The sequence below is a fragment of the Aethina tumida genome, chromosome 5, assembly GCF_024364675.1.
Source record: "Aethina tumida isolate Nest 87 chromosome 5, icAetTumi1.1, whole genome shotgun sequence".
In the NCBI taxonomy this organism is placed as follows: Eukaryota; Metazoa; Arthropoda; class Insecta; order Coleoptera; family Nitidulidae; genus Aethina; species Aethina tumida.
This window is the reverse complement of record NC_065439.1, coordinates 10,768,378-10,791,430: the sequence shown is the minus strand read 5'-3', so window position 1 is coordinate 10,791,430 and position 23,053 is coordinate 10,768,378. Positions and strand designations below refer to the sequence as shown.

At 34.3% G+C, this 23,053-nt stretch overlaps 4 protein-coding genes across 5 annotated transcripts in view; 3 read left to right on the top strand and 1 right to left on the bottom strand.

Moving 5' to 3' along the window:
- Positions 1 to 6,346, top strand: part of LOC109598128 (uncharacterized) — a 38,704-nt gene extending 32,358 nt beyond the window's left edge. Inside the window, exons 13-15 of the mRNA XM_049967927.1 lie at positions 2,264 to 2,661; positions 3,292 to 3,513; positions 3,793 to 6,346. Coding sequence (XP_049823884.1) covers positions 2,264 to 2,661; positions 3,292 to 3,513; positions 3,793 to 3,919 — 747 coding nt within the window. The 3' untranslated portion in view covers positions 3,920 to 6,346. The remainder of the gene's footprint in view (positions 1 to 2,263; positions 2,662 to 3,291; positions 3,514 to 3,792) is intronic.
- Positions 6,347 to 6,388: 42 nt separating this feature from the next.
- On the top strand, positions 6,389 to 7,014 carry LOC109598140 (uncharacterized). The gene is made up of 3 exons (XM_020013978.2): positions 6,389 to 6,526; positions 6,580 to 6,721; positions 6,773 to 7,014. The coding sequence occupies exons 1-3, from the start codon at positions 6,433 to 6,435 to the stop codon at positions 6,918 to 6,920; spliced, it is 384 nt and encodes a 127-aa protein (XP_019869537.1). The 5' UTR covers positions 6,389 to 6,432; the 3' UTR covers positions 6,921 to 7,014.
- Positions 7,015 to 7,960: 946 nt separating this feature from the next.
- LOC109598138 (dedicator of cytokinesis protein 3) lies at positions 7,961 to 22,795 on the bottom strand. Of its 2 annotated transcripts, XM_020013976.2 has the most exons (25): positions 22,663 to 22,795; positions 21,449 to 21,726; positions 21,233 to 21,381; positions 15,363 to 15,483; positions 14,511 to 15,305; positions 14,295 to 14,457; positions 13,967 to 14,236; positions 13,622 to 13,913; positions 13,134 to 13,564; positions 12,824 to 13,077; positions 12,479 to 12,769; positions 12,026 to 12,420; positions 11,917 to 11,934; positions 11,676 to 11,838; positions 11,381 to 11,623; positions 11,128 to 11,322; positions 10,933 to 11,074; positions 10,693 to 10,859; positions 10,287 to 10,640; positions 10,092 to 10,228; positions 9,899 to 10,031; positions 9,487 to 9,683; positions 9,214 to 9,410; positions 8,980 to 9,156; positions 7,961 to 8,928 (listed from the first exon to the last, which is right to left on the bottom strand). In XM_020013976.2, exons 1-25 carry the CDS (start codon positions 22,697 to 22,699, stop codon positions 8,645 to 8,647), a joined length of 5,883 nt encoding a protein of 1,960 aa, XP_019869535.2. In that variant the 5' UTR covers positions 22,700 to 22,795; the 3' UTR covers positions 7,961 to 8,644. The 2 variants fall into 2 exon arrangements, with proteins under 2 accessions (XP_019869535.2, XP_049823045.1); XM_049967088.1 differs by lacking the exon at positions 11,917 to 11,934.
- LOC109598139 (innexin inx3) lies at positions 17,919 to 20,991 on the top strand. Its single transcript, XM_020013977.2, has 3 exons — positions 17,919 to 18,112; positions 19,393 to 20,383; positions 20,437 to 20,991. The coding sequence occupies exons 2-3, from the start codon at positions 19,400 to 19,402 to the stop codon at positions 20,626 to 20,628; spliced, it is 1,176 nt and encodes a 391-aa protein (XP_019869536.1). The 5' UTR covers positions 17,919 to 18,112; positions 19,393 to 19,399; the 3' UTR covers positions 20,629 to 20,991.
- Positions 22,796 to 23,053: the final 258 nt, after the last annotated feature.

The following is a 23,053-nucleotide window of genomic DNA, read 5'->3' as shown; positions in this document are numbered from 1 at the left end:
AATTTGACTAGCTTTCGGAATGAACTGAATTTCATCAAATTTTATGATTTGTAGTCATTTACTTCATTTAAGTAATTTTTTCAATGATAAATAATTTCAATATACAAAATTTACTATTATTATTCAATGTAATATTGTTAAAAACATTCAAGGGTCAAAAGTAGATTTTGAACTTATTCGTAGAGTTCATTCAATTTTGACAGTCTTTTTGCATGGATTTCCCAAAGAGAATTGGGGTATCTTTCAGTAATTACTCTTTTCACTCATGACATACCATCAGACTCGACTTCGAATCTATCCAGATCACAAGTTCTTTTATATTTAAATCGATTGCAATTTTACTCAGCTCTTTACCCCATTCCGGAGCTTTTCTACAATTTGTTGTCTAATTTATACATCTAGGAATTTTTTATATTTAAGGAACAATGTCGGACACAGAAATAAACTATAAAATCAACTATATATTCAATGTAGTTTAATTGCTTTACTATGAACCGCGCTCGAAATAAAAAGTTACATCAAAACTACGTATATAAAGGGAGGTACGAAATGTTTAAACATTTAATACTTAAAAAATGATTGCGTTTTATAATTTGTAGATCTACGTATGGGCGATAGTATATGTCTATTTACACGAATTAAATTAAAGATTATATTAAAAATATTAAATTATAATGTTAAATTTAAAAAACTAAGTTTAAATCTTATATTTATAATTCAAAAAACTGTGCTTAAAAATAAAATTACTAAATTAAATTAAACAAAAAATAAATTATAACAAATTAAAATAATCATTATTTCAAAAATTTGTACTTATAAATTTAAAAAATAACCATTTAATTCAAACATTGAAAATTGTTAATTCAAATTTATAAATTAAATTAAATGAAAAAAAAATAAAATAAAATAAACAAGGAGTGAATAAAAATTGAAAATGTTGTGATAAAAACTGGATCCCAGTATATAAGTTTCTTGCCAGCTAAAATTTAATATTTTTCGTACATGTAAACTGCAAATGGCAGTGGAAAATGGATAATAGAAATTACTTCATGAATACGAATTTACGGTGTTTAGTGTGTTCATAACTGGTATAAATTATATTAGATTTGCATATATAGGGCGGTACCAATTTATGAATTTTTAAAGTTGCTCTATTTTCTGTCAATACTGTATTACTAAAAATGTGATAAATTGGGATTATTATAATTAATCATAATATTTTTTTATCCGATGAAAATAAATATAAAAATGTGAGAGAAAATTTCAATATTTCAAAAATTAAAATTTCTAAATATTGTTGTAATATTTATTCAATTATATACATAAGGCCCAGGCGACTAAAATAAATACATGATAGAAAAGAGAAGATATTTTAAATTTACTGCCAAATCTTAATATTTTTCATCCACTTAAGAGAGCTTCTATATTTTCGATGTAAACTAGTGTAATAGATAAAACATTCCCCTGCTTAAATATTCCCAGTTTCCTGCTATTAACCCGAAGTTATTACATTAGAGCTGAGCATCTTGAAAATTAACCCGCACCAAATTTGAGCCGTAAATTAACGCCTTGATTTAGGGCAAACGTTCACTTTTCACCTTAACCAAATCAATTTTATGACACAGTTTACGAAGTACCCTTCAGCATTTTAAACGTGCCACAATCGGAAATTCAGGGCATCAGCGACACTGAAAATTAAATCAACTCTCGGCTTTGCATTCGAAATTCCGCTGAGGGGTGAAGTTGTAGTTTCAATCCCACCTTAAAACTCCAGGTTAAATGCCAATCGACGTCTGGAGAGACAGTCAACAAAAACGGGAACGCTCCCCGGGGAACCGTCTACGAGATAATTTCACGAGCGATGTTCTCCGTTTTTTAATTCTGGGTTTTTCATATCTTTCGTGTTTCGTAATTTAGTGGAACGTCTTTTATATAAGTCAAGAGAGTTTTAATTTTGACTCGCAGAGTTGTTTTAACAATCGTCTTTTTTTAACATAAAGACACGACGCGATATTGTTTCCAAAAGTTTCAATCCGACGGCATAGTTTGGGTTAATTCCGAATTGATCCCAGTCAGAGTCAACAAACGGATCGTCTCATTGAACTCGCAGGAAATTACCGGAGTTTTGCCTGCATGCAAATCGCTGATAACGAAACCCCGGGCCTTCGACAAAGGCTACAATCCCGGGAATTCAGCCCCTTTAACTTTAGTCCATGTCCAACCGCAAAATCCTCCGGCGCAAAACTGAAACGTACTGTTCCAGGTCAACTGCGAATCGTCACCACGAGTGATCATTCCCTCCCAAAACAAGTACTTATACGTAAAAGTCAACGGAATGATAATGAGACAAACGAACAGATACAGAAACGGCACGATTGCGACCACAATTCTGACGGATCACTGCGACACCTCGAATCGGATTACGGTTCATAACGCCTTGTATTCCGCCTTGATTTGTCCCTACGATTCGTACCAAAGGAGACACGTGGTGGAGGTGTTCTCGGAAGGTTGGAACCCTGAAGGACACAACGTTGGGAAGATGGCACTAGATGTGGTGGAGATCGACAGACTGGGAAAGGAGTTGCCCAGAACCGTGATAGTAGAGTTTCACGGAAAAGAACCAGGATCTTATTCCGTCATGTGGTTGGAGTTGAGCAAAAGGTACAATAAAATTCATTTTAATATCTTCCCTATTTTTTAAATTATTTAAATTTAAACTAAGTTTTTCGTATTCCCTTGAACAAATTATATAAAAATTTTTGATATATTTCACTTTTAATATTTAATAAAGTTATAGATGCCAAAATTAGTATAATAGTTTAGTGATTATGAGTAAATGGTTTTAAAAAAGCAACTTATTCATCTTCTTTCACGTATTTGTTAACTAAAAATCACAGAAAACGTTCAAAAAATCCTTTCTCTGCTTGATTGAATAGAAAGCTTTTCTACGAACATTTAGAGCCAACAGGCATACATCTAGATTCATGTGATATGTTTTTTTATGTATACCAGTGTAATTTATATGTCGCTTCTTGTTAAACGTGATAAAGTATGCAATAAATAAACACGGACGCAGGGGAGGAAAACATTTCAATTTGTACGACTGCATGGCGCAGCAGTTTCGAGAAGGATGTATGGAAGAAATATCACTTGCGCACGGAAAATCAATCCGAATGTGTAACGAAATTGGAACTATCCAGTTTTGATACGACTAAAATGATAAATGATCGCGATAAATAATAGTCCCGATCGTTCGTCTCTTTGAATCGATTTTTTGTTGTCGTGTTTTAGGAGAGACGTCCCGCCAAATGGTCTGGGATTATTCATGATGAAACCGGATGAATGCCAGTACAGATGTCCAGAATTGGATGCCTGCATTAACGCTACGGTTTGGTGTGATGGCGTGGAAGATTGTCCCTCTGGCATTGATGAGGCTCTAACCCATTGCTCTATTATCCTCCAGCTTCCGCCGCTCTATTTGTTTTTAGGATCCGTTATCCTGATGGTCTCCAGGTAAAATTGATGTTAATTGAGGCAGACGGAATCTGAATTAACTCAATTATTGTCTCCCTTTCTTGTGCGACATCAAAGATGATGAACAAGTCGCATTTTAACGTTAGATAATTGGATTAATTCCGGTCGAACAGGGAAGTTTAAGTGCTTTAAAGCGTCGGGGCAAAAATCCACTTTTGTTTTCAATCTAGTTATCTTTCGACTAGACTTTAGAAGTGTCTATCACAAAGGTTATACAATTACCGAATGCCCTTGTAACGTTTATTGTTTTTTTTTTAGTTTTGGAGTGTGTTTCGGACTGTGGAAAAGTTGTCGCAGAAGACCAAGATCGATCCTTCAGACACGTTTGCAGAGTCTTTCGTCGGACACCGCGATTGTCGACGAGAAGGGGATTATATGCAGCTGACACAGCGACAATTCTGTGCGTTACGTCGAAGTGGACAGGGTCACCACGGTGTGACATCTTCCCAAAACGGTGCACAGAATTGTCTCGATGGTGATCTGAAATTCGGACGAAATTATGAAAAATCAAAAAATTATTCAAAAAAATAATATTAATAATAATAACACAATCCGATGACGAGGACTTTTTATACTCGACGATTTACACGGACCAAATAATTAAGCGAATTTTATAGAAATGTGATTCAATTTCGTGTAGGGCTTAATTCATGATAACAATTTTAGATATCAAGTGAGATGAGTCTATTAGATGGTCACAGTCTTGTGACCGTTTCAAAAATTAACTGTTGCATTTCGGGGCGTATTAAGCAGGGTGCATTATAGATTTTATATATACATAGAAAGTTAACAGATTATTTAGTGAAATTAAATTAAAATTAGGGTAGGAAATTTCGAAAAACAAAAATGTAGGCTTTACTCATTACAATTCATAGAAATTTCATTACTATAAATAAGTAGATAAATGCATGCGTTTAAGTTCTAGGAACTTCGAATTTAATGGCTAAAGCTTATATTCGAATTTTAGCAAAAAGTACCATTAAACTTGGTGAGATTGATTAAAAAATATTGCTACAAGCTTAATTACACACATGTTAAATCTCACCGTTTTCAGTTGTGAATTTTAAACGTTTTCAGTTGTGGAAATATTTTTCTTAGGCACTGTGTCAAACAGACACAATGACTGAATACACGAGTTGTACATAAAATGTGAAAATTAGAGAATCAAAACAATTTATGTGGCGAAATTCCAAAGTTTCACTAGGAAACGTCACATAAACTAGCGATTAACAATAGGAAAATATTTAAACAAATTATTAAAATTAGAAATGTCGGTCTGTTCCGGATGTAAATAAATTTGAGAATGGTTTAATAATTTTGTTTTTGAGATGGGTGAAGAAATTTAAAGAAATGGATAAACAGAACTAAAGAAATTTAAAAAAAATCACTGCCATTTCTACATAAACTTAAATAATTCTGTTAAAAAGAATATTCATCATCTCAAAAACAAAATCAGCTTTTGTTCGGACAGATCGGACAAAACTGAAGGTTGTTGATAACGGAAAATTTTATATTAAACCCGCATTCATTAAACGCAGTAGATTAATTTAAATAATTAACTAACATTAGCTAGTTAAACACGTGAAGAGTTTGTGATGTAGATACATTTAACATATTCACCTTTCTATACTTTCCAGCCATGTTAACTTTATCTACAACAATTTCCAAATCGACAAACATACTGAACAACACAGACCCGACGAAAAAAACAAAAGATTTAAGATGACCAATCAATTTTCAGCATTGGCCTCAAATTGATCCGTAAAAACACGCATAAAATGTTCGTTTTTCTTTCATTGTGCACATCAATTCATGCGTCTGTGATATGAAAAGTGTTTGTTTCAAGGTGGAAAAAGTCACTCGGTGAGATATACTGCCATTTCCGGTCTAAACCGGACATAATAAAAAAGGAATAGGATTGTTTTAATCTGTGATCCAGTTATGTTCACGCATGCCCTTTCTTTCCTTTGCCACGTCCGTTTTGAGTTGAGTCTTCCCATCAATTCATATCTGTGATACGAAAACGTCGCTTCGTTCATCGCATTCACGAAAACTAGTGACTTTTCCGAATATTCCGAAATACTGAAAATACACCAATTTTTCGGCTACGTCATCGTTGTTCAGTATCAAAATTAACCAGAAAACAAGTGTTAATTTTTTTTCTGGTTAAAAAGACATGTGTTCAATCTAAATCTAATCTTAAAACTTCAGATGCATATCAATGTTCGAGGCAATGAATATGCAAAACGCATTACTGCCAAATAAACACTGCTTAGATGGCAACAAAATATTAAAAAAAAAAATTCGTATGAATATAACGGCTAACTTTTGTATATTTTTGGAAATATTTAACAGACGAGTTGATTTGAACACTTCACTTTTCATTTGTTGACAATCGCGTAGCCAAATATTCATATCAACAAGAAACGGGGAAAGGTGTTGGTGAAATGATTGATTGTCTACAATAACAGCAATAACACAATAACAAACCGAAATTATACTGCCATTTGACGGGTCGAATATGTAGACAAACGAATCGTTTTTGTTGGCACGTTTTCGATGTTTAAAAAAACACGTTCACAAAAAACATTGCCATTTTCATTGTATATAATATTTAAATAAATTTAATGATGTTGAGTTAAGTTATTGAGAAGTTATTATAAATGATTAGCGCAAAGTCAGGTGGACTGACAATAAGTTAGTGATCTTTAGTCTAAACAATAAAACAATTCCTATTTCATGAATTTTGTTACGATGAGAGTTGAGAGGAGTTTAATAAAGGGTGTTGTGATTGTTTTAAAATAAAATTATTTTAAAAGTAAACAGGTTGTTTATTATTGTTAAAATATCCAAATGTCATAATTTTGTGTCAGTTTATTTAATTTTTTTCTCTTCGAAATGGTAAAGTTAATTGAAAATGTACTCAAAGAAAGGAACCTTAAAGAAGTAAAGTACTTTAAGATATACGACTCTTACCGACATGTATATAACAGTAAGTAACATACAAGAAGGTTGCATGGATCAGAATGTTGAAATAAATTTTAGAACCTCTTTTGACTACAAAATTCTATTCGAAACATGAAGGCGACTTCGAAGATTTAAATATGGAGATCATGAATCGAATTCGATTAAACTATCTAGAGGGACCCAAAGAAAAATATAAAAAACCTGTGACCTCAAACCAAGAGTAAATTTGTAATGTTTTGTTAATTTAATTAATTTAATAATAACGATTTAGGTACGGTTGGTATCCGAGATTCAGTGAACATGATCCAAGATTTGGTTTTCCTCGTGTCATTGATAAAACCACCGAGGTAATGTTGGAATTAAGGAGACAGACTAAAAACGAGCCCAAATTTACTGGAGTGCCATTTTTATTACAATAATACTTCTTCGCGAGGAAAAAAACAAATATATTTGTTAAAATAATGCCTTTCTTCAAGTTTTACAATGACAACACAGAATAAATAAATACTAACAGAACAGAAATCATTGTTATTGCGTTATAGTACATTTTTGGTTTTGGATTATTAAAAATAATCTCAGGAAATAAATTACATTAAAATTAATATCAAAAGAAAATATAATATACGATCGTTTTTTATATCTTAATATTTGAATAAAAATTATCAACAACCATCTGGTTTTCACATATTTTGACACTCCAAGCAACAATTATATGCATGTTCATATGGTTTTTTATTATTAAAATATATTATGGATTGTACAAGACCATGACAAAATATAAATACAATTCAATTGAAATAACAATTAATATACAATCATATTATTTATGGATAGTATTTGTATTTACTTAAATTTCAATGTACTTGATTTTTAACAATATTTTAATTGTTTGCATCATTGTCATCATTAATTCAACAATACTTAGACATTTTGTACTTTCAATAATTTAATTTTGTTTTAAAAAAGATACAATAGGCTTATTAAAGTAAGAAATGAAAATATTTTATTCAAATTTATCTAAGCATCGCGTAAAAACGGTACCGATTGTCGTTTTATATTGTGTAGTACTGAGTTTTCGATCATTCGACATGGTCATTCAAATAATAATTAAACAAAAACACTATTTCAACAATGCACAGTATATACACATTGAACTTTTCACTAAATCCATTCAATTTCACTTATAAGAATACACAGCACACCTCGAGGATTTAAATATGGATATCATGAATCGAATCCGATGAAATTATCTAATTAATTTAATTAATTTGACAAAAACGATTTAGGTTGTTTTCCGAGATTCAGTGAACATGATCCAAGATTTAGTCTTCCTCTTGTCATTGATAAAACCACTGAAGTAATGTTGGAATTACAGAGACAGACTAAAAACGCGTCCAAATTTACTGGAGTGCCATTTTTACTACAATAATATTTTTCGTGAAGAAAAAAAACAAATATATTTGTTAAAATAATGCCTTTATTCAAGTTTTACAATGACTACACAGAATAAATAAATACTAACAATAAGAAATCTTGTTATTGCGTTATAGTATATTTTTGGTTTTGGCTTATTAAAAATAATCTCAGGAAATAAATTACATTACAATTAATATCAAAGGAAAATATAATACATGGTCGTTTTTTGTATCTTAATGGAGTTTATAGTGGTCGATGTAGTTTTATGACGATGCCTTAAATTTATAAGTACATGCATACACATACAATTAGTATTTTGCAACAATAAGGAGGAGGTACCATTTATACTTAGTATTTAATACTTATATATCAGTGAAAATTTGACACAGTTGCGTTTTATTTGTATATTAAGGAAGATCACGTTAAAAATAAATAAAACATTTCGTTGCTCAGTTTACCTGTAATAGAAAAAAGATCAGGTGAGAAACTCGTGTACCTCTCCCTATTGTCCCACTTTTCTACAACTATCTGTACATCGTAAGCCTTTATGTTATATTAATACGAAAATATATTAGTTCATGTATACAATTTTCTTAAAAAACTATCCTGTATCGGTTGTAAATGGAATTAAAACGGGAATGGTTAAAAACGTAACGAATAAACGAGGAAAAAACTCGGACTAGTTAAAAATCATACTTCCGACACAACCACGTTAATACTAAAAACCTCACTCGTCAACCACATCTTGGCCGACATCATTTCTGACGAGCAAATTAGGTGGATGCGCGTACGCCTCGGGCGGCGACAGGTGGCGCCTCTCTAACGAATTGGTCGCATCGTCGGTGTGCGCCAGTTGGGCGCATTTCGGCGGAATCGGCGGTGGACTTTCCTGCAACGCCTCGCTCGGGCTCGAATTGATGTTCATTTCTTGGTGGCCGCGCAGCTCGAACTCTTCGTAGCACGAGTTGTTGAAATTGTTCAGATTCGTGTTCACTTCCGTCATACTTATACCTAATTTATAATTTGTTAGTGTAAGCGGTGACTGTCTAAATTGAAGGGTACCTGAGTCACGCAGGTCTGAATTGTCCTCAGTGGTTGTCGCCGCTGCTTGAACAAAAGCGTTTTCTTGCATGTCTTCTGGAGTGAAGTCCATGCTACACATTGAAGGCGTTGACTTTTTCTGGGTGCGTTTTGGGACGCACGGCGGCGCCTCACTGTTCGACAATCGTTTATCAGGGGCTACAAGATAAAACATTTTATTCCAAATATAATCACCAAAAAATAATAATAAATTACTGTGTGATCTTGGAGGTAAAGGTGGAGCTTCTTCTGTTCCAGAATCGGACCAAGAGTTTCTAAGAGGGATAGAACCATCAGTTGGAGTCATAGACATGGCATGTCTTAAAAGTCTGGGTGATGGTGGTTTTGTTAAAGATCTTTCCCTGGTGTGACCAGGTTTCGGTGGAAGGGGTATGTCGCAGATATCAGGTTCTCTGAAATTATCAATCAAATTAATGATTTATCTTTAATTATATTTAATCATAAATTATGCGATAAGATTATTAATACCTAGATTTCATGGTTGGTAGACTAGATGTATTGTAATCTAGAGATGTTCTAGTAGGAGTTCGGATGTCGGTGAAACTGGTGTTGTTGAAGCCTTGAGAACGCGGTCGATTTGATTCTCTCTGAGGGATTGGTGGCGCAGTTGTACTTGAAACCATCGGTAAAGTCAGATTTTGACGATCCAAAATCATCCTCTCCTCCTGTACAAAATCATTAATTTTAAATACAGTCAACAAGCACAAAATAAAATTAGTAAACATGCATGAAAACTTATATTTTATGTTAATGTGTACAAAAATCGCTGATGTAACATATGTTACTTGTACCAAGAGAGAAATTTATCGGATTTATGGGAAAGAAAAAACATGCTTTTATATCGCCTCATTGAATTACTGTTTTTTCTACGTCTAGGTACCGATTTTGTATGGATGTTATCGTAGTCAGAATGGTGATCTGCCAGATGACCGTAATTTCCACTAGAACCTGAAGATCTGTTACTTCCATTTTCTTTCAAACTCTTTGCTGTTGGTACTGGAGGCAATGGAGTGCTACAAATGAAAAATGAACGTTACACTGTTGTAAGGAATTAAATTAATTAAATGACGTACTGTACAATACTGTTAGCGTGTTTCAAAGAGCCCAAACTTTCGCACAGTTGTCCGAAACGTTCCATCAATCTGTGGTGCAAAGGCAAAATGCCCGCATTCGCCAATTTTCCATGCAAAATCAGGCCTTCCTCAATCACCTACAACATTTTAATTAACCCCAAAACCTTTAACAGCAAAAACACACTCAATCCTTACCCCAGTAGCGTTCAAAATCAATTCCTTCAACATCCCAGCGTATACAATGTGCTCTGGATACAACTTAGCAAATTCATTGGTGAAAAAGGCTTGCTGATATTTGCTGATTCCACCTTGGACATTAGCGTCTATGATCCCCTGCAGACGCATCGTGAAGGGATTCAAGTTTCTTTTAGGGTCAGCCGTGTAGGCGGCGATCAACTGTCGCAGTTCCTTTTCGACGTTTTGCATTGTTTCGCAAGCATACTGCACGGGAGAGATCTCTTCCACCTGGCGACTAATCACTTCGAACCAGCGCAGGATCCCTGGTAGAGGGTTTGCGATTTCCATCACAGTACGTTCTATCCATAAAGTCTAAAATATAAATGAATAATTGGTGACAAATTATATTAAAAGAGATGCTCACTTTGATTTCGTTTTCTTTGTCAACAATTCCTTTATGAACAGGTCTGTCGCAATAGAACTTCTTGACGTCGTTATAATGATAAAACCTAGAAATTTTGTCTGGAATGTCAGTTGCCATTGTGATTGGAGTTTGTTCTGGGATGGGTTTGACATTACTGATTTGGATGTCTGTTAATTTATTAAAGAAATTATTTTATTTAATTCTGCCATTGTAGATTATTGATTTTAATGAAAAGGATACATTGAGCTTCAGAATTGACTATGCTGTCATCTGGAGGTGTATTTTTTGTCAAGATCTGAGCTACTGGAAACTCGGTTTGTAATCTTTGGGTGAATGCACTCATTTTCTCATATTCCAGTCCACGATACACAAATTGCTTATTCTAAAATCAAATAATTAATATTCATTTTTTTTTCAATAAACCGTTTAACATACTCTAACGAAAAGGGGACAGCTAAGACCATAGAAACCGACTCTAAAGTATTCAGGTTCAGGACGGAGTTGAGTTAGAATGTTATCGTAGAATTTGGCTTGATTTTTCAAAATATCACTCAATCCTTTATAATTAAAAGACACAGTTTCGTATTGATGAGCTAATTCTTTCAACAGAGGAATTCCCTTTTCCCAACACTAAAAATTAAATTAAGCATATTTTCATTTTTTCAAAAATGATATTTAAAATATGTACCTTTCCTTTGTCAAAATTGGTGATTATTTGTCTGTAAAGGATTTCTTTAACTTGAAATTCAGTGCAGTTGGGATAATGAGGGTCGGAAACAAGAGTTGTTGTACTCCAAGAAAGTTGATCAGCATATAGTTTCATAGTGAAAGCAGCTTCACTGTAATTTTCTGCCGAAAGGTGTAAATCATGCAGTTTGTAAATGTACCTGAGATACATTTCTTTTCTATTAAACTCGTTCTTGTAGAAATTCTATAAAAGAATGTAGTTAGATATTTATATAAAATGAGCAAATTAGTAGTACCAAAAGATTGAAAGTACATGACATCCTCTTATCCCGATTTTCATCACCTTGAATAACACTTCGGTAATCTAAAAGTCTTTCCAGTAACCGCGTAACTGAACTTATAAACGCTGCTCCACTTTCTTTCCAAGCTGGATCTTCCGTTTGAACACGTTCCAAAAGCCTGAAAAATCAATTTTTTTATATAGAGTTAATTATTAATATTAAAATGAATCGTGTGGGTTAGTTATATTGTACTTACACTCCACTTAAATGTTCCCTTAGTAAGCAAAACAGTAAATAAATCGAATTAACTTTAAACTTATTATTTGTTACGAATAGAGAAAGTTACATAAATAAAAAAAACTTACATGGTGTTGAATAATCTCCTATATTCATCGTCTCCTTTATTTTCGGAAATTAGAATGTCCAATTTATCAATAAGTTCACTTTCGACTTGCTTAAAATTGCCTCTGGCTCTTTGCTCACATTCCATCATGTCAAAGAAAATGTGGAATGTGGCTTTTCTGAGTTCAATTTCCGGTACCAGAGTCACTTCCAAAAACGGACCTACCATGGATGGTACAAAGTGAATTTTACAATCACCGAGCTGTGACCACATCGATAATATTTGGAAGCCCATCAACACTCTCATATCACCATACTTCTCGATGATTTTCTCGCGTTTTACTTCAGAAAACTGCTCCAGTTGCAGTGATGGTTGAGTCAAATAATTCACAGCCAAATTAAAGTAACTAGTCCACAACTAAAAACAAACCATTTCAATTTCTTAAATGTAAATGAAACAATGAAATAATTCACACCTCTTTATCAAAATATCCAGCACGACTATCCAAAAATTTAAACGCAAGAGGTTGAGCAAACTCTTGCATGGCCTTGAGCATCACATTGTTTGTCAGCATTTTTATGACAAGCCAATCAGATGAAAACACTTCCATCCTCACCAAATTCCTGAATACCAAAAACACCCTCATCAAAAGATCTTTTAGTGGTTTTCTGTCCCCGTGTACTCCTGACAAAAGTTCCCACAGTCTTTTGTAATGAAACTCGTCGAGAAGTTGCAGGATTCCTATTAAACAAGCCACCAAACATCCCTAAAAAATAGTAATACTGTAAAATTTTTATAGAATTTTATAGAAAATACAAACCATGACTTTCACTTCTTTATCGATAACCGTCAAAATAGTCTGGACCAAGATTTCCAAAATAGTTCGACAAACTGTATCAACATCATGATGGATGCAGTTGTTTATTTTTCCGATTTCACCGCTTCCTTTACGTTCTTTAAACAGGAAGGATAGAATGTCGCCCAAAATCTCAGTGCACAACTTCAATTCATCTCGTCGCATCAAATGATAATGTAAGTGTTTACAACTAGTTTCTAGAAGTATTATTCTTGATTCTGCAATATATAACTTTAGTAAACTAAATTTAAACTAAACTATAAAATTTCCGAACCATCATCCTGAAAGAGTCTGGTGTTGACCAAATTTTTAATACAGGATAGTTTAGATTGCACAAGTAGAGCAGCCAAATCTTTCGGTAGCTGATCCAACATCGAAGCTGCCAATTTTGTTATCTCAATAGTGGGAAGCACTTCAGTTAATTGTTCATAAACGGCACTAACGGAAAGTAACAACGCAACTTGCGTATTGATGATTTGAGTGTGGTTGAGTTTGAGCATACGGTTAAGGGAGGAGAAGACGCTATACAGATCCCTGCGGAAGCTGTCTTCGAAATGTCCGCCTGTCGCTTTAGAAAACAACAGTCTACTCTGAATGATCAGCTTAAAGATGTACTCGAGACTCTTGAAGCACTTTTCTATTGGTTCTTGTTTCTCGAACTGTAAGACGTAGTCGGCGCAATGCTGAACACTCGTTAGTAGACCCCTGCATAATTATATTTATGAAGAAAACTATTTTAACAAGTTTACGAATTGGACTCACTTGTAGACCAAAGCAGCTGCAAAATGATTTTTAATGTAAGCATCCAAAACAGGTTTGAAATGTTGGTATTTGGAGCCGTCCAAAAGATTGAATATGGAGACTAAAACGTGGAAAACTAATCCACTGTGTGTGGTTGAATTTCCATCTTCTGTGGAAAACAACGCGAATAATGCGTCCAAAACATCCTGCAGGAATTTGATTAATTCTTCGGCGCCCAATCGTAATACCTTCTGTAGAGACTCAGCAATCCTTTCCGGATGAGACTTCCATCTCAGCAGGGCCAATAGATCAGCTATAAATATACAAGTACAGTAAATCTTTAAACCGTATTTAAAATTATTGTACCATTTTGAGTTAATTTTGTGGAACAAAGTAGAGTTCGAACAATCACAGCTTCTTTATGACTTCTTGAGAATTGTCCACTCGACTCGTGGTTTCCTTCCAAATCCTTAGCATGTGTGGGCAAAGATAAGTATCCGCAGTTGCTTAACTTTTGACTGTCCTCGCATTTGTAAATATAAAGCTCATGTTGACCGTCTTGAACTGCTGCTCCTTCTTTGTTCATCAGTCGGATGAAGGAGAAACCGAAGAGCTTTTTATCATTCTTTTCTCTTGCTATATTAAAAAGGAAACAATTTTAGATAATTATAAGATAAAGTGACCAATTCATTACTTGAACAATGCCTGTATTCGAGTCGCACGTGTGCTCCAGCAAATTTATCTGTAGGAAGGGTCAGTCTGACGTTTTCAGACCAAACGGGAGAGTTGTGATGGTAGATCACCATGGAATTATATTCGGAAGAGCCGTCAGTACTAGAAGCACCCCATAAACAATTCTGTAACGAGAGTGAAATTAAATAAAGGAAAGAAAATAAAACGAGAATTATACCTTGACAATGTTTTTCTCACTGTCAATTATAACGATTGTGAGCTCTATGTTTTTGCCCGTGGATTTACCACCTCTTTCAAATTCGCCTTTGTCCAAAATCAAGTAGAGATCATTTCGAACATCACCTGGCATTATCACATCTGGAAAACCTAGCTTTTTGGTAAACCTAATATTTTTCGACGACAAAGGAGAATTATCTTCTTGTAAATTAGCCAAATCTCCATGCAACATCTTCAACGATACCATAATACCGTAATTGTGGGCGGAAAGTGCGTTGTACTTCCCCGATTGTCTGATAATAAACTCGTGCAATTGATGGAAGTCTTTTTCTTCAGTCTGGTAAACTTTAAGATTGAACTCCTTCTCCTCCGAATCATCCTTGCCTTCCTTCAACGTGAAAAACTCCCCCAAATGTTGCACCGCAACGCAATGAGGCCGTTTGAACACCTGCTGCTGGATCTGATTCTTGTCAGTCTTTTTCGACGTGTCCGAATAGAGCATCTTGCCGATACGCATCACGTGAGCCACCAAGTAAATATCCTTATTCAAATCTGAATTGCCCAGATCAGTGAACACCGTACAGTTACTGTGCAGCTTGTCCAGGTAGTTGGAGAAGCCTTCTTTGGAGATTTTGACTAGGAAACGTTCCGTTATGTATCTTTGCTTGGAGGAGTCGTAAAGTGAGAAATAGATTTCGGTATCTTCGCCGACGTGGTGGCCGAAATCGCGCATACAGAAGTACAGGTGGTGCGTGAGCATTTTTTTCGTCTCCTTCTTTTTCATTGTGCCGCGTGCCTAGGACAATAAATTATGTATTTATTTATTTAATCGGGTTTGTTTATGTTATATTACTGAAAAGCTGTGAGTGTTTTCCGCACTGGCCACGTGGACATGGTAGAGTTCGACGATGGACATCGAATCGGGTTCCACCATTTGGGAACCGATTCGCGGCACCAAGTCCAAACCCAATTTTCTGAAATTAAGTTTGTAGAAAGTTCATTTTATTGTTTTAGACTGGCACGGACTTGAAAATGTTTGATAAAAATGAGTGATTAATCAAATTTATCTGTTTGCATTTAAATAATTTGATATACTGATGACAACAACTAACCCAACAGCAACTTGCGTAAATAATTTATAACCGCAACGAGATTAAATAATTTCTTAAACTAGTTGATTAATTCAACCTCAACCAAAGATTGCTATATTAAACATTCAACTGAAATTACATTATCAAAATGTTTCCCACATAATATGCATATTTTATCAGAAGGTTGTAGGAAACGCTATCATCATTCTGTGATGTATGCAATACAACCGAGGATTGCCACGGAATATAGAATTGGCATAGCAAAAAAAACACTAGGCGATAAGAAAGTGAATCGGCAGGTAGTGTTTAAAGATCGACGAGTCTGGGATTAGAATGCAGCCTTGGAACGCGCGTGTATGCGTCTAGTCGGTTATCGACCTTTGACTCGCGAATATAACATATTCCTGTCAGACGATCCGAGTGTTCTTTGAAGAAGACGTGACTCACTGCAACTTTCTTCTTCTTGTCCTTTAAATTTAAATTTCTCAACACCTGTATCAACGTACTAGGCTATGGAAAGAAAACAAAGATGAAGAAACGGAATCAGAATATAGTTCTTATCATGGTTCCTAACATTTCCAAGAATGAATTGACTGAAAACCTGAATTAACTTTTGTAATTCTTCTTACTGTGATACATTGAATTCCTGAAAAGCACTTGCAAAAATTGTAATTCCCCATGATCAAACACAAGTAACATATTGCAATATGTATATTGAATATGTGGGAAAGAAAAATAAATAAAACCTCAAATATTTGGAGAATTACTTATCGCAAAGGAATGTTTTGGTTCCCAGAACATTTGACGCTGTTAAGGATATGACTAATGGGAAAACCTTATAAAGATTTCGTGCCTTCCTTCAAACCACCGAAGGCCAGACTCTTCAAAACTCGCAGAAGAGGCGATTTAAAAATCAAAAGTGGAACGCTGCAAGCCACATTTCCGGCAATAAATTAGAACGCACGAAGAAAAAAAATATATAGGTCCAGCATCAATACGGCTTCTGTGCAGCCGGTCGTTTTAGCGGCGATTGTACGCCGCAAGTTGCTTCGAGAAACCGGTCCCAATATGGCAGACTGTACCATTGAAATGCCGAACCGGTCGCATCGAGGAACGCTGGGTTGGTAACAGTACCATGGGATTGTTGTTCGAGGCGATCGAAGGTCTTTTCAATACGGGCCCGCATTACTACTTGTAGTATTTGGATTGGGGACAAACACACGCATGTGGCATTTGGTTAATTTATCGTAATAATGGAGTAATTAAGGCTAGAAAAATTGGTGGATTGGCCGGCACCAAAGTGGGGAAAGGAACACGGGTACGGGGCAGGCAATAAATCGAAAGCGAACGGCGTTAATTACAGGAAAACAATGTTGGGAGTGGAAGAGGCAGATTTGTTGTTAAACAGTAGCAACAAGCGTGTTAGGTTGATGTTTTAACAATTATCATTAGCAACGATTTTAATGGAATTTGACGGCAATTACATTTTTCATTTGTTTAACATTTACAAATTTATTGTTTAGTTTAATTAATGCGGTCTAATATCTTATAAAAATATTTTATTTTGTATTTTTATTGTGTCAAAAATGATTTATATGTTTATAAATATATAACGGAAATAATATTGATAATAATAATAAACTGTTTAAAATTCATATTGTTGCTGTCGAAAAATTAAACAATAACTAAATCTTAAATATTAAGAAAAACTATTAAATATATTTCTAATAAATTTTATTTTCTAAAAAATAAAAATTTTAATAGTATTTTCAATTATAATTCGAAGGTCAATCGTATAATTTTCCAACATGCAAATAAATTATATTCACAGAAAATCACTTCTTAGAAGTACCTTAACCAGGTACTACTTTAGTATTGAAAAACAAATGCAATTATCTACATAATTCCATAATCCTTTCAGTAAATATTTTATAATGGTTAAGTAACTAATAGTATTTATAAAAAAAGATAATTTATGAATGAGCGAGTGAGCGTCTGCAACCTTGAATTTGAGCGCGATCTTATGCGCACTTGCAGAATGCATTTTTGCAATCTGGTCGTACCATATTAGACTGTCGCTACTAAAACAAACAAATTAAACCAAATAATTGCATTAAAATTAATCCGAACTGATAAATAATATTGAAAATCGGCGTTGATTCTGGGTAGTACCGGCGTAAAAGCGAAAAGTGGACGTTTACAGGTAAATTATGGGCCAGAACCCCCTGACTTAAAACGGTGCATTCTTCGTGGCACTACCAAAGCCAGAGAAAGACGAGTAATATTCAGACGAAGCGTTAGAGAGAGACAGAGGTTCCCCTTCTTCAGCCTTTGTTTGTGGTCGATGGCGGAGCAGCAGTTGTTCAGTGTGTGTGGCGTGGCGAAAACCTCGAAAATGTTGCTGAACAAATAATGAATAATTGAACGAAAGTTTTTCCTGTGAGAGTTCCAACGTTTTGCGCTGCTTCCTTAGGATAGAGTTTTGAGTTTTATAGCCAGTCAAAGATCAAAGGTAAGAGTACAGACAGGGAAAATGCATTCCGTGCCGTAATCACTCGTTTGTTTCAATTAGGCCATTTAAGTTAACAATGCTTGTTTTAAATACGTAATCTTTTCCGTATGCACAACGAATCACGTTTTACGAGCCATTGTAACAGCTTTTGAACCTTTATTTTTTACAATATTTCGATCGGGTACTGATTCAGGTAGTGGGCTAAAGTACCGTTTCTCAAATTTGTCACCGATTATCGTGACGAAACTGATAAAGACGTCGAGAATGTGGAGTTTCTTAACACCATATCTGGATTATTTATAGACAAGGTCGTACCATCTGTCCGGTTATTAAAGGGGAATACATTAATTAATTAAACCGATTATTGTTTGATGATATTTCGTGTACGGAACAAGTGAACAATAGTTGGTATTTTCGACTATTTCTTTTTACTAACAGGTAGAAGCAATTCGATACCTGTTCCTTCAACAAATGTAATGACTTGTCAATATTTTATGGCGGTACCAGTTCTTAAAAATGTTTGGTTAGCTGAAATAATTAGGAATATATATTTTTATCTAACTTTGTTGAATGAAACACTTCAAATATTTTTTAATAATTAAAATATTTAACAATAATTAAACAAAATTATAATTTAATTACGCAATTCTCATCTTTCGATTAAAACTTTGTTTTTACTACTGAAGTAATGAAATAGATAACAAAATTTTGTAAACAAACAATTCTCCCATAATACTTAATTTATAAAGAAACATTTTAGTTTGTAATTATGAAATACAAAATTGTGTTCATTAGTAAATTAACAAATCTGAATAATAACTTTGATTTATTAAAAAGAAAAAATATAAAATTTGTACAAAAATAAAATAATTTATTATACAATATTCGATGAATATTTAATTTCATCGAATAAATTATGTAAATCAAACATAAAACTTCAATAATTTATGAAGATTTTGTAATTTAATGAATACAATTAAATTTAAAAATGACTTTTACATGATTCATAATATTTCCAGTTTATTTGTAAAATTTACAATTCTTGAAATACTGTGGCAAAATTCGTAAAAGGACTAATAAAAATTTGTCACATCAGTTAATATATTTGTACAGTTAATCATCTCAAAATTGCCTTAACAAAAAATAAACAAACAATGGACGATAATAGTAAAAATAAATAATCGAACATCAAATACAAACCAATTCTTCTGATAAATTAAGATATTACAAAAATCATGGCACATAATTTTTGTTGTTATAACGATTGTTTTTAATTTTAGAATCAAGATGACGGTATTTGGAATGGTGTCCGCCGTTGCGGGCTTTATCAAGATCCGCTATCTCGTCGACAAGGCGAATATTGACAACATGGTGTTCCGGGCCCACTACCGGGTCACGTCCGCCATCCTCTTTCTCGCCTGCATCATCGTCACCGCCAACAACCTGATCGGCGAGCCCATCCAGTGTATCAACGACAGGGGCGTCGACAATCACGTCATAAACACCTACTGCTGGATCACCTCAACGTTCTCCCTGCCTCACGAACAGGGCAAACACATCGGAACAGAGGCGGCTCATCCCGGACTGGGCAACGACAACCAGGAACGGCATTATCACAGCTATTATCAGTGGGTGCCGTTCATGTTGTTTTTCCAGGGTTGCCTGTTTTACGTACCGCACTGGATCTGGAAGAACTGGGAGCAGGGAAAGGTCAGACTGATTTCCGAAGGGATGCGAGGCCTTTTGGTCGGCGCCAAGGAGGAACGAGAGCACAGACAATCGCGTCTGGTGCAGTATTTGATTGAAACGATGCACCTGCACAACACCTACGCCTTCGGTTACTTCTTGTGCGAGGCGTTGAATTTTGTTAACGTCATTTTGAACATCTTCCTCACGGATAAATTCCTCGGTGGCACGTTTTTAAGCTACGGCACCGACGTCATCAGCTTCTCCAACCAGAATCAGGAAAATCGAACTGACCCGATGATAAATGTGTTCCCGAGGGTAACAAAATGCACCTTCCACAAATACGGTGCTGGTGGTTCCATACAGAAGTTCGATGCGCTCTGTGTTTTAGCCCTGAACATTTTGAACGAGAAGATCTACATCTTTATCTGGTTCTGGTTTATACTTTTGGCGGTGCTTTCGGGTCTCGCCATCGTTTATTCCGCTGCTGTAATTCTCCTGCCGAGCACCAGAGAAACGATCTTAAGGAGGCGGTTCAGATTCGGAGCACCCAATGCTGTCGACACTATCATCAGAAAGACACAGGTAATCTATTTCAATTTCATTCCTGACGGCATTTTGAAAATTGTTTTTTCTAGGTTGGAGACTTCCTGCTTCTGCATTTGCTTGGTCAGAACTTGAATTTGGCAGTGTTTGGGGAGATTTTAGAAGAACTGGTGAGACGATTGAATTTCGGCAGCAACAGCAATCTACCTTCGGCGCCCAGTACGTTCGAGATGAGTCCGATTTATCCGGAAATCGAGAAGTACGGAAAAGAGACTGAGACTTAACGTTCCATTCATTTTATTAACTTTTTCTTCGTGTAAATGCGTTAGATTATTCGTACGAATCTCATCTGTGCGGACAGATTTTAATTTGTGATTATATTTAAGAACAACGTTTGCTTTGAAATAGTATTATTCATTATGTAGTTATGATAGTGTTTAAGCGTACAATTTGTTTTTATGTTTGGATATAAGTCAAGCCCATTCCTAGGTAATTAGTTGAGACTGTTTGAAATTCCAAATTCGAAATAAGTGCCTTATATGATGTAATTTTTTGTCAGTTTTAATTATTGTGATTTATGCAATATAGAAATATTAGTAGGTTAGATGTAAGAACGTAATTTTATTAAAATTGATTTTTACATTGAATGATTTTTTTGCAATTTTAATTGTGATTTATACAATATAGAATTATATTTTATAGTTTGGTATTTTTATCAAAGTATTTTGTTTGTTTTGATTATCGTATATTATTTATCGGTTTTTGACAAAGAATGAATTGATTCATTGTAGCAACAGTTCTTTTGAGTACTTCCAAATATAGATAATGTATCATTCTAAATTTATGCAACTTTATTGTATAAATAATTTGTATAATTTTTACACTTACCGATTGCCCCAATCAATTTTCTTGATTATCTGGAGTTTCAGCTCTTTGGTTTGATCTGTGGTCAATGTTCCTGACACCAATTGCCTTCTCCATTCCAACAAATCCCTCATAACTTTCCCCACAGTTTCAAATTTGTAAGTATTTCTCTCCTTTAATAAAAGGTCAAAGACATGGTTAAATTTCACAACAAAATTAAAATGGAAAATTTGAAATTACCACAAAAATAGTCTTCCAAATATAGCCCCACTCCCTCAAAACCAGGGTGACTTCCCGCACGACAGGATCCTCAACAGGAACGACGCTCTCAAACAGTCCTTCGTTCTCAACTTTGCAAGGTTTAAGGTGCACATAATTCTGGGGAAAAATGCCCTTTGCGGCGCGGTTTTTTGTGGAGAAACCGCGATACCATCCGGAGCATTCCTCTAAAATTTGAACGGTGTCCCCGATCTCCAGACTCAAGCCGAAACGTACGTCGCCTTTCCAATTGTAAATGGCTATAAACAAAAATTAAAACTAGATAAAACACCTCATAAAACGAGGAATTTTTAACAACAATAACGTAATTAAATGTAACAGTTTTAATTAATTAAAACAACTATAAACATATTTTATACGACGGAATTTCCCAGATACGACACAACACAAAACTGTCTTTTGTACAGTTATAGTCGTTTCGTTGTTTTTTGTACATCCTTTTAGTTAGTTTTAATAGTTTAATACATATAAACATGCATATTTATTTTAAATGCATTTAATTATTATGTGTTTAATAAAACATTGCGGCATTCGATAAGAATTGATAAACATTCTTTATCAAAAGGAAAAAAAAAAATATTAATAAAAATAATTTTATAAATAATCTTAGAAATTATGTAAATGAATAAAGATAAATTATCTTTAGATTTTCTGATAAAAATTATTTCGACCAATATTTTAACATTAAATTAGTGGTCAATATTTACTACTTAATTAACTATTTGCAACACCTGAACTGGATTTGTGTATGATAATTTAAACGAGTCGACACAGTGTTAATTAATATTCTGAACATTCGAACGAGAGGAAACAATTCTTGCGTCTGGCGAGAGATGCACATCATACATAATGAAGTCTGTACAGGAAGTCGCATCCGAGGGTTTTGTCCCTTGATTTAATTTAATTAACCACTGTCTGCGAATTTGTTTCATGATTTCAGGCTTATAAAATGATGTTTGGGATAGAAATTTAACTTTTTTTGCATACGATGGAAAAATATTTTTTTATATACACGCATGAAAAGTGTGTTATAAAATAATTAATAATTGTTGCATGTGTATTTATTGTAATTATAATATAATAAACAAAAAATAGATTGTATGAAGGACAATAATAAACGTCAACATTGATCAAATTAAACTGTATGAACGGTAAAGAAAAAAATATTTACTCACCGACGCCGTATTTTTTATTTTTAGTCGGTATCCACATTTTGATATCCAATCAGATCTGTCACATTTTACCGCAAAAGAAAACCTGAAACCACTCAGATCGATACGATGCTCGCACTGTGTTCGGCCATTGTTTGTTGGTCTGTCAAGTTGTCCGGACTGATACACATCGCACATAGAATTCGAAACAGCTGTGCGTACGTTATTATGTAAATACCTTTAGCTTGTCATTGATTTTTCACCTATTCTTTACCAGATGGCTCTACAAATCAGAAGAGATGGAATCATATTCTACAGAAATCTATAATTTAATTTCTTTGCTACGTTTTGGCTACTAGATAGCAGGTGACGCTAATATAACTTTGGCTCGTTTTAACTAGCTAACACCCTATTA

Coding starts and splice junctions, on each gene's coding strand:
- LOC109598140 (XM_020013978.2), top strand. CDS start 6,433: ATGGTAAAGTTAATTGAAAATGTACTCAAAGAAAGGAACCTTAAAGAA. Junction 6,527..6,579: donor TTACCGACATGTATATAACA/GTAAGTAACATA, acceptor AATAAATTTTAG/AACCTCTTTTGACTACAAAA. Junction 6,722..6,772: donor CCTGTGACCTCAAACCAAGA/GTAAATTTGTAA, acceptor ATAACGATTTAG/GTACGGTTGGTATCCGAGAT.
- LOC109598139 (XM_020013977.2), top strand. CDS start 19,400: ATGACGGTATTTGGAATGGTGTCCGCCGTTGCGGGCTTTATCAAGATC. Junction 20,384..20,436: donor CTATCATCAGAAAGACACAG/GTAATCTATTTC, acceptor TGTTTTTTCTAG/GTTGGAGACTTCCTGCTTCT.
- LOC109598138 (XM_020013976.2), bottom strand. CDS start 22,699: ATGTGGATACCGACTAAAAATAAAAAATACGGCGTCG. Junction 21,382..21,448: donor TTTGGAAGACTATTTTTGTG/GTAATTTCAAAT, acceptor CTTTTATTAAAG/GAGAGAAATACTTACAAATT. Junction 10,641..10,692: donor ACAAAGAAAACGAAATCAAA/GTGAGCATCTCT, acceptor TTTATATTTTAG/ACTTTATGGATAGAACGTAC.